Source organism: Mirounga angustirostris, unplaced genomic scaffold (assembly GCF_029215605.1).
Source record: "Mirounga angustirostris isolate CCGP_5_RB_7025 unplaced genomic scaffold, mMirAng1.0.hap1 SCAF_9, whole genome shotgun sequence".
Taxonomy (NCBI): Eukaryota; Metazoa; Chordata; class Mammalia; order Carnivora; family Phocidae; genus Mirounga; species Mirounga angustirostris.
In genome coordinates, this window is record NW_026991717.1 from 476087 (window position 1) to 486006 (window position 9920).

The 9920-nt window shown below is 61.8% G+C and overlaps 1 protein-coding gene across 4 annotated transcripts in view; it reads right to left on the reverse strand.

Annotated features, from left to right (window-relative positions):
- IREB2 (iron responsive element binding protein 2) overlaps positions 1–8471 on the reverse strand; it is a 49748-nt gene extending 41277 nt beyond the window's left edge. For 2 of the 4 annotated variants that reach the window (XM_064569735.1, XM_064569738.1), the window contains exons 1-2: positions 8316–8471; positions 2969–3058 (exon numbers count right to left, since the gene is read on the reverse strand). In XM_064569735.1, coding sequence (XP_064425805.1) covers positions 2969–3058; positions 8316–8334 — 109 coding nt within the window. In that variant the 5' untranslated portion in view covers positions 8335–8471. Of the gene's footprint in view, positions 1–2968; positions 3059–8315 lie in introns of those variants that run through there. The other 2 variants (XM_064569736.1, XM_064569737.1) reach the window with 2 other exon arrangements.
- Positions 8472–9920: the final 1449 nt, after the last annotated feature.

Sequence of the window (9920 nt, forward strand, 5' to 3'; positions counted from 1 at the left end):
GTTTCTGTTCAAAGTAGCACATTTACTTAGAGTTGTACCTACACATCAACAATGAGACTGTTTCTGCACTGCGTGATTCTCAACCCCAATCTGACTTCTTATGAACGATAAAAACACTCCTAAAAACAGACTTTTTCAGAGGCTGCAAGTTAGGATTTGGAAAACCCAGCCTTGGCTTCACTGCAGGTCAGGGAGGAAGACGGATGGCTGGGCTGAGCTGAAGGACAGCAGCGGCCCCGCTGCTCAGGGACAGCTAGTCCCCACAACAGGCTTCATGACAGCCAGCCCTCCCACGTCCTGCCCTCCACACCTTCCCTTCCGCCCGTACGAGGCCTGCCCTGCCCCTAACTCCCTGAGCACGGACTGTCCTCTGTGAGCCCTCTGCTCACCAGCAGCTCAAGTCCTTGCTCCTTCAGAAAGCAGCCTCTGACTCTCTGGGAGCAGTGATTTCTCCCCCTCGGAAACGGGTCTATTTTCACGGTAACAGTTACTCGACATCTATCTCCATCATCGCCGTCAGTGTGCTCGAGGGCCACACGGGCAGCTCCGGATCCCTAAAAAGGCGATTTGCTGTAAGTGAAGTTATACAAGACCAAAATGGAATCGATGTGCACAATGTGTCCACTTCTATAAATTTCCTGTGAGTGTAAGCCTGGGAAGCAAAAAGATAAAATGGCAGTAAAAGAGCAGAAATCAAATGATTTGTGCTGTGCCCCATGGAAACACAGACTGAGGAAGGGGAGGTATGCAGGGAAGGAGGAATCCAGGCTGGCTCTCCCTGCGCTGTCCCCCATAAACGCCGGAAGGCTACTCCCTCTGTCCTCCGGCCTCCTGGAGGGGGAGAGCGGCCAGGGACATTCTGGCCAAGGAGATGCAGGCCCATGCGGCGGCTCTTCTCCCCGTCGCCCTTCCAGCCGGCCTAGAACACGGGCAGTGCCTGGAGGTGAAGCAGCACTTGCCACCAAAAGAATGAAAGCAAAACTGAAAACGAGAAGCCTGGCTCCGGGGTCCTTGCCGACGCTGGTGCGCTACAGCCCCAGGCTGCCAAGTCTGGATTCCTGCTCGTGAGAAAGATGAACCTCCGTTCGTTGAAGTCCTTGTACAGAAGGGTTTCAGGTCCCCGCGCTGCAGGCATTCCTGACAGGCGAGCAGGGGGCTGACGGGAGTCCACCCCGCCTTTCCTCCCCAGGACAGGAGAGGACGGAGCACACTCCCCTCCACTAGCAGGGAGCTCACCACAGCTGGCTCTCAGGCCGGCCGGCACTGGCCCGAACCCCAGCGACTGCCTAAGCAACGCCCCTGAGCACAGATCCACAGGGCCACTCAGTCTGGGCTCTGCAAAAGGGCACACACACGTTCTGTTCTGATGATAAACAAGCAAAACAACCTGCTACTCAAGTTACTCCTAAGTCATTTCTTCCTTCAAATTTTATTCCCTCAAGTAATTACTAAGAAATTGCTCTAGTAATTATTAATAAGCCTTTCATAATAACCACTCCATGAATAAAACAGGGCTTTAATCCCATGGAAATAAAAACCAAATTTGTTTTGAAAGCATTTATATTTACAGGTATGTTATTACTGTATTTATCATGGTTATAAAAACCTGGATACTCTGGAACTCAGTTACCTCTAGATGCCCATGAAAACTTATTTTCCAGAGAAAATTTAGCTTTTACATCATGAACCATTCTCTTTCAATGCATTTTAATTATTTTTGAAAGTCTTCTACTAATTTTCCCCATTTCGGAAATATAGGCCATCTTCAAGTGGGCATATTTCCACAAATCATCACGGAAAGAACTTAGGCTCAATTTTTAAAATATCCTCACATGTGTTATTATTTATTAAGCTATAAAATATGGGTTAAGAATCTTCCAGGCCAGAATCACTAGATATTAGAAGTAAAGTGAAATAAAAAATCTTTATGTATAAGCAATTTAGATGTTCCCTTTTCAAAACTAATGCGAACTCATCATTGGTGAAAGGATAAAATAAATGTGAATAAAGACACATGGCACTTAAGAAAACCACCAGCCTCTCTCAATACAAATAATGGCACCTAAACATGGAAGGTAAAGAAAACTGCTCTCGTTTTGGTGAACCTCTTATTTTTAAAGACAACCTAATTCTAAGACAGGTTTCTTCTCCAAAACACTGAAATTTTCTCACGATATATAAGAAAAACTGCTAGTGGCAGCCTACAATATTTAAATACATCAAAATCTGCAGAAAAATAACAAAAGCAATCTTCTTAATTAAATTAAACAGTACAAGAAAAGATTAAAAGCTCTCTCTAAAATGCACTGCAAGAGCTTTGGCATTTATCTTTCCCACTAGTCTTCCCAGAAAATCCACACAAACAAAAACCACTCTTCCAAACAGGTCTTTCCTTCATTGGCTGGTTCAGGTGCTCCACTGTCAAAGTCAAAACTTCCATCAGTTCCCTAGGGTTGAGCCAAGTTCTCGCTTCTGAGATCTCAGTGAAAGGTCTGGCCCCAATCAGGCACCTGCAAAGGTCTGCTGAAAGTGTTGGCACACAGGCCCGGCTAAACCATGCCCAGTCCTGGAGCACCACTCAAATCAGGGGGCCCGCTGACGATTCCTATTCAGGTATGACAGGTAAAGAATCGTGGGCGCTGTTCACTCGAAAAATTAAAGCATGCATATAATAGGTGTAGAATATCACCAGTCAGGCTTTTTTGTTGTTTTTAAATTGCAGTAGTTTCTCCACAGGAAAAAAATTATTCTTAAATTAACTCACATTTGTAAATGAGAAGTTAAGGTATGGACTTGCATCCTCCTCAAACAAAAGCTGTCCCAAGAGGAGTTTTTAAAATGTTAGAAATTATGTGTAGGTTTGCCTGTTACAACATGGTGGGAGTAAATGATTTCTTCAGCTCAAATTAATAAATGCATTCTTATTATTACAAACTAAACAACCCCCCCCCAATTTAAGCAACATTACCATACTTGGTGCCTCCAAGTCTAGGTACATTGAAGAACTTCTTATGCGAACTGTCATTCAATGTTTCAATAAGGTACTCAAAGGCATATCCTGAAAAAAAAAATTATACTTTCATTAAACACAGCTACAAAGTACCTTAATTTAATAAAACGAAAATAACTGGAAATCCACTTTGTCCAAGAGAATTTTCTGCGATGGTGCAAATGTTCTCTATTTGCGCTGTCCAGTAAGACAGCCACTGGCCACATGTGGCTACTGAGCACTTGAAATGTGGCTACAGCCTTGGAGGAACTGAATTTTAAAATTTAATTTTTATTAATTTAGATTTAAATAATCACATATGGCCAAGGTCCACTGTACTGGACAACACAGCTCAAACCATGACTCTTGTCAAATAAAAACAGGTAAGATAACTAACCCCTGAAATGTGGTAACAAAGAATGATTTAAACGATGTACAGGCCTTTTGGGAAGTACTGAAGTACTGAAAAATGCTAAGTACAGACAGAACTATCTGAGAACCTGACAACTGTCAGAAGGATTGATTTTTTAAAAAATAATCCAAAGACAGATTTTTACAGAGCATTCAACAACATGGACAAAAGCAAAACCACACCAAAACACAAAACTTAGCAGAGAAGACTACTAGGTCTTAGACTGAAGGTAGAAATGAACAAAATTATCTGGGTAAATCAGCAGATTCTTGCCAAGGGAACACGTCTTTCTGGTCTTGCACGACATGAACCTGGGGGTCTCACTGGAGCGCTCCCCAGCTCCCAATGTCCGGGGTGGGGGGGAGGGGGAAGAGCCTCCAGGTCAGGTCTTTTGTGCAGACTCATCGCTGTGGGTGGGCAGGACCCTCCGTGAGGGGAGCCCCCTGAGCCCAGGGGAGAAGGAAGGAGCACAGCCGCCTCAGAGAGCACGAGTGTTCCTTCTCGTGTTGGGGGTGGGGGGACAGGGGGACAGAGGAGCAAGGGGCGGGAAGGGCATGGGGGAGGGCAGGAGGGGCAGGGGGGCAGAGGAAGGGCAGGGGACGGGGAGCAGGAGAGCAGGAGAGGCAGGGGGCAGGGGGGCAGGGGGTGGGAAGGGCATGGGGGAGGGCAGCAGGGGCAGGAGAGGCAGGGGGCCAGAGAAAGGGCAGGGGACGGGGAGCAGGAGAGGCAGGGGGCAGGGGGGCAGGGGGCGGGAAGGGCAAGGGGGAGGGCAGCAGGGGCAGGAGAGGCAGGGGGCAGGGGGGCAGAGGGGGCAGAGAAAGGGCAGGGGACGGGGAGCAGGAGAGCAGGAGAGGCAGGGGGGCAGAGGGGGCAGAGGAAGGGCAGGGGACGGGGAGCAGGAGAGGCAGGGGGCAGGGGGGCAGGGGGGCAGAGGAAGGGCAGGGGACGGGGAGCAGGAGAGCAGGAGAGGCAGGGGGCAGGGGGGCAGAGGAAGGGCAGGGGATGGGGAGCAGGAGAGGCAGGGGGCAGGGGGGCAGAGGAAGGGCAGGGGACGGCGAGGAGGAGAGCAGGAGAGGCAGGGGGCAGGGAGCGGGAAGGGCAAGGGGGAGGGCAGCAGGGGCAGGAGAGGCAGGGGGCAGGGGGGCAGAGGGGGCAGAGGAAGGGCAGGGGACGGGGAGCAGGAGAGCAGGAGGGGCAGGGGGCAGGGGGGCAGAGGAAGGGCAGGGGACGGGGAGCAGAAGAGGCAGGGGGCAGGGGAGCAAGAGAGCAGGAGGGGCAGGGGGCAAGGGGGCAGAGGAAGGGCAGGGGACGGGGAGCAGGAGAGCAGGAGGGGCAGGGGGCAGGGGGGCAGAGGAAGGGCAGGGGACGGGGAGCAGGAGAGGCAGGGGGCAGGGGGACAGGGGGGCAGAGGAAGGGCAGGGGACGGCGAGCAAGGGAGCAGGGGAGCAGGAGAGCAAGAGGGGCAGGGGGCAGGGGGGCAGGGGGGCAGAGGAAGGGCAGGGGACGGGGAGCAGGAGAGGCAGGGGGCAGGGGGGCAGGGGGGCAGAGGAAGGGCAGGGGGCGGGGAGCAGAAGAGGCAGGGGGCAGAGGGGGCAGAGAAAGGGCAGGGGACGGGGAGCAGGGGAGCAGGAGAGCAGGAGGGGCAGGGGGCAGGGGGGCAGAGGGAGCAGAGGAAGGGCAGGGGACGGGGAGCAGGAGAGGCAGGGGGCAGGGGGGCAGGGGGGCAGAGGAAGGGCAGGGGACGGGGAGCAGAAGAGGCAGGGGGCAGGAGAGCAGGAGGGGCAGGGGGCAGGGGGGCAGAGGAAGGGCAGGGGACGGGGAGCAGGGGAGCAGGGGAGCAGGAGTGCAGGAGGGGCAGGGGGCAGGGGGGCAGAGGAAGGGCAGGGGGCGGGGAGCAGGGGAGCAGGAGAGCAGGAGGGGCAGGGGGCAGGGGGGCAGAGGAAGGGCAGGGGACGGGGAGCAGAAGAGGCAGGGGGCAGGGGAGCAGGAGAGCAGGAGGGGCAGGGGGCAGGGGGGCAGAGGAAGGGCAGGGGACGGGGAGCAGAAGAGGCAGGGGGCAGGGGAGCAGGAGAGCAGGAGGGGCAGGGGGCAGGGGGGCAGAGGAAGGGCAGGGGACGGGGAGCAGAAGAGGCAGGGGGCAGGGGAGCAAGAGAGCAGGAGGGGCAGGGGGCAAGGGGGCAGAGGAAGGGCAGGGGACGGGGAGCAGGAGAGCAGGAGGGGCAGGGGGCAGGGGGACAGAGGAAGGGCAGGGGACGGGGAGCAGGAGAGGCAGGGGGCAGGGGGGCAGAGGGGGCAGAGAAAGGGCAGGGGACGGGGAGCAGGGGAGCAGGAGAGCAGGAGGGGCAGGGGGCAGGGGCCAGAGGAAGGGCAGGGGACGGGGAGCAAGGGAGCAGGGGAGCAGGAGAGCAAGAGGGGCAGGGGGCAGGGGGGCAGGGGGGCAGAGGAAGGGCAGGGGACGGGGAGCAGGAGAGGCAGGGGGCAGGGGGGCAGGGGGGCAGAGGAAGGGCAGGGGGCGGGGAGCAGAAGAGGCAGGGGGCAGAGGGGGCAGAGAAAGGGCAGGGGACGGGGAGCAGGGGAGCAGGAGAGCAGGAGGGGCAGGGGGCAGGGGGGCAGAGGGAGCAGAGGAAGGGCAGGGGGCAGGGGGGCAGGGGGGCAGAGGAAGGGCAGGGGACGGGGAGCAGAAGAGGCAGGGGGCAGGAGAGCAGGAGGGGCAGGGGGCAGGGGGGCAGAGGAAGGGCAGGGGACGGGGAGCAGGGGAGCAGGAGTGCAGGAGGGGCAGGGGGCAGGGGGGCAGAGGAAGGGCAGGGGGCGGGGAGCAGGGGAGCAGGAGAGCAGGAGGGGCAGGGGGCAGGGGGGCAGAGGAAGGGCAGGGGACGGGGAGCAGAAGAGGCAGGGGGCAGGGGAGCAGGAGAGCAGGAGGGGCAGGGGGCAGGGGGGCAGAGGAAGGGCAGGGGACGGGGAGCAGAAGAGGCAGGGGGCAGGGGAGCAGGAGAGCAGGAGGGGCAGGGGGCAGGGGGGCAGAGGAAGGGCAGGGGACGGGGAGCAGAAGAGGCAGGGGGCAGGGGAGCAGGAGAGCAGGAGGGGCAGGGGGCAGGGGGGCAGAGGAAGGGCAGGGGACGGGGAGCAGAAGAGGCAGGGGGCAGGGGAGCAAGAGAGCAGGAGGGGCAGGGGGCAAGGGGGCAGAGGAAGGGCAGGGGACGGGGAGCAGAAGAGGCAGGGGGCAGGGGAGCAAGAGAGCAGGAGGGGCAGGGGGCAGGGGGACAGAGGAAGGGCAGGGGACGGGGAGCAGGAGAGGCAGGGGGCAGGGGGGCAGAGGGGGCAGAGAAAGGGCAGGGGACGGGGAGCAGGGGAGCAGGAGAGCAGGAAGGGCAGGGGCCAGAGGAAGGGCAGGGGACGGGGAGCAGAAGAGGCAGGGGGCAGGGGAGCAAGAGAGCAGGAGGGGCAGGGGGCAGGGGGGCAGAGGAAGGGCAGGGGACGGGGAGCAGAAGAGGCAGGGGGCAGGAGAGCAGGAGGGGCAGGGGGCAGGGGGGCAGAGGAAGGGCAGGGGACGGGGAGCAGAAGAGGCAGGGGGCAGGGGAGCAGGAGAGCAGGAGGGGCAGGGGGGCAGAGGAAGGGCAGGGGACGGGGAGCAGAAGAGGCAGGGGGCAGGGGAGCAAGAGAGCAGGAGGGGCAGGGGGCAAGGGGGCAGAGGAAGGGCAGGGGACGGGGAGCAGGAGAGCAGGAGGGGCAGGGGGCAGGGGGACAGAGGAAGGGCAGGGGACGGGGAGCAGGAGAGGCAGGGGGCAGGGGGGCAGGGGGGCAGAGGAAGGGGAGCAGGAGAGCAGAAGAGGCAGGGGGCAGGGGGGCAGAGAAAGGGCAGGGGACGGGGAGCAGGGGAGCAGGGGAGCAGGAGAGCAGGAGGGGCAGGGGGCAGGGGGGCAGAGGAAGGGCAGGGGACGGCGAGCAGGAGAGCAGGAGAGGCAGGGGGCAGGGGGGCAGAGAAAGGGCAGGGGACGGGGAGCAGGGGAGCAGGGGAGCAGGAGAGCAGGAGGGGCAGGGGGCAGGGGGGCAGAGGAAGGGCAGGGGACGGCGAGCAGGAGAGCAGGAGAGGCAGGGGGCAGGGGGGCAGAGAAAGGGCAGGGGACGGGGAGCAGGGGAGCAGGAGAGCAGGAGGGGCAGGGGGCGGGGGGCAGGGGAGCAGAAGGGGCAGGGGGGCAGGGGGGCAGGAGGGGCAGGGGGCAGGGGGGCAGAGAAAGGGCAGGGGACGGGGAGCAGGGGAGCAGGGGAGCAGGAGAGCAGGAGGGGCAGGGGGCAGGGGGGCAGAGAAAGGGCAGGGGACGGGGAGCAGAAGGGGCGGGGGGCAGGGGAGCAGGAGGGGCAGGGGACAGGGGGGCAGAGGAAGGGCAGGGGACGGGGAGCAGAAGAGGCAGGGGGCAGGGGGGCAGGGGGCCAGGAGGGGCAGGGGGCAGGGGGGCAGGGGGGGCAGAGGAAGGGCAGGGGACGGGGAGCAGGGGAGCAGGGGAGCAGGGGAGCAGGAGAGCAGAAGAGGCAGGGGGCAGGGGGGCAGGGGGGCAGGAGGGGCAGGAGGGGCAGGGGGCCGGGGGCGGGGGCGGGGGAGCCAGCGCCGCGGCGCACCGCCCGGAGCGGGCTGGCTCGAGCCCGGCCTTGACCGCCTCCGCCCCCGACCCCGGCCCGGGGCCCGCAGCGGAGGGAGGGGCCGGGGCCGGGCGGCGGGGCCCAGCAAGGAGACCCTGCCCGACCCCGGCCCAGGCTGCCGAGCAGCGGCCGCGGGCAGCGCCGGGCCCCGCGCGGGCCCGGGCCGGGGCGAGGGCGGCGGGGGGCCCCAGGGACCGCGGCCCGAGCCCGCGGGCCCCGGCCGAGCTGCCCCCGGCGAGGGGAGCGAGCGGCGCGGCGCGGCGCGGGGCGGGCACTGACCTGCACCGGGGGCGTCCATCGCCGGAGACCATAGTACCCCCGCGCGGCGGGGCCCGCGGGGGAAGGCGGGGGAGGCCGGGCGGGGAGAAAGGCGGAAGGCGGGCGGGCGGCGGGGGCGCAGGCCGGGGGCAGTCTCGCGCAAACACCGCGAGAGCCGCGGCGCCGGGCCGTCTGCGCTCGCGGGACTTGCCGCCCGACTGTCGCGAGATCTGCGGACGTGGAGACAAAGAGAGGCGCGGGGCGGGGCGGCGCTGCCGGGGGCGGTGCCCGTGGGCGCGCGGCGCGGCTGGCGGGGCGAGGCGGGCGGGCGCGCGGCGGCTCCCGGTCGCTCGGCTCGGCCGGCCGCGCGGCGGGGGCTCCGCGCGTCGCTGCCCGCAGCGCCCGGCCCCCCGGCCGCCGGCGCCGAGCCGCCCGGGGCCCGGGCGCGTGGCTGCGCGGGCCGAGCGGGGGCTCAGGCCTCCGCCGCCACCGGCTTCCGCGCCCCGACGTGGCCCGGGCCTTCCTGTCCCGCAGGCTGCGCTGGCGTCGGGGTGTCGCGGACCCCGGGCGCTGCCCTGCGCCCCTGCTCCCCGAGCCCGGCACGCCCCGCCTGGCCCTCCGGCGGCCTCCCGGCTCCAGCTCCCGAGCCCGGACACGTGTGTCCTCCAGGACAGACACCCCAGCCTCGGCGTCCGGCCCCCAGACCCACGAGTCCTTTCGCCGCGGCTGCCCCGGCGGCTTCCAGGCCCTGACTCGTGTGCCTCGGACCGTGGGCCCGAGACCTGTCCGTGCACACCCGGTCGGCTTCCCCTTTGTTCGCCTCTCGGCCGGGCCGCCGGGTGCCACCCCGCTCTGGATCTGAACCCTCCCGTCTGAGCGACAGCCTTCTCAGAAGGAGCCCGGGACGTGCGTGCTACTGTGACCGTCACCTTCACGGTGATGGACAAACTCAGTGCAGAGCTTACCCGGCGGTGCACGGCCGCCAAGCGGCTCAGACTTGATGGATGAGCAAGCTCACGGTTCGACGTAGTCCTGCACGGTCTGGTACCTCACACCTGTGCTTCCTCGCCTTTTCCAGGGAACCTCTTGAGGCAGAGTCAGCTCTCTAGCCGTGACAACGTCATGACCTGTCTGGCCAGCCCCTGCTCGTCCTCAGTGCTTAGTCCAGGTATTGTTTCCTACAGGAAATACTTGCTGACCTTCCCTAACCCTGAGTCTGGTTTGGGAGCCTGATGAAACGCTTCCCTTTCGGGGCTCCTGGATGGCTCGGTCGCTTAAGCATCTGACTTCTGCTCAGGTCATGATCCCAGGGCCCTGGGATTGAGTTCCACAAAGTCCCCAGCTCCTCCCTCTGTCTCTTACCCCGCTCATGCTCTCTCTCAAATAAATAAATAAAATCTTAAAAAAAAGAAATGCTTCCCTGTCCTATATTGTAGATAATGCACTTTATTACACTTGATTTTAATTGCTGATTTACTGTATTCCCCACATTCCAGTTAGGTGCTTTTAGCTGCGTGCAAGAATACCCAACGGACAGTGGCTTAAACAATACAGACCTGTAATTATCTCCCACGGCAAAATCCACAGTAGACTGTTCCTGGGCCGCTGCAGCAAATCATCATCAGA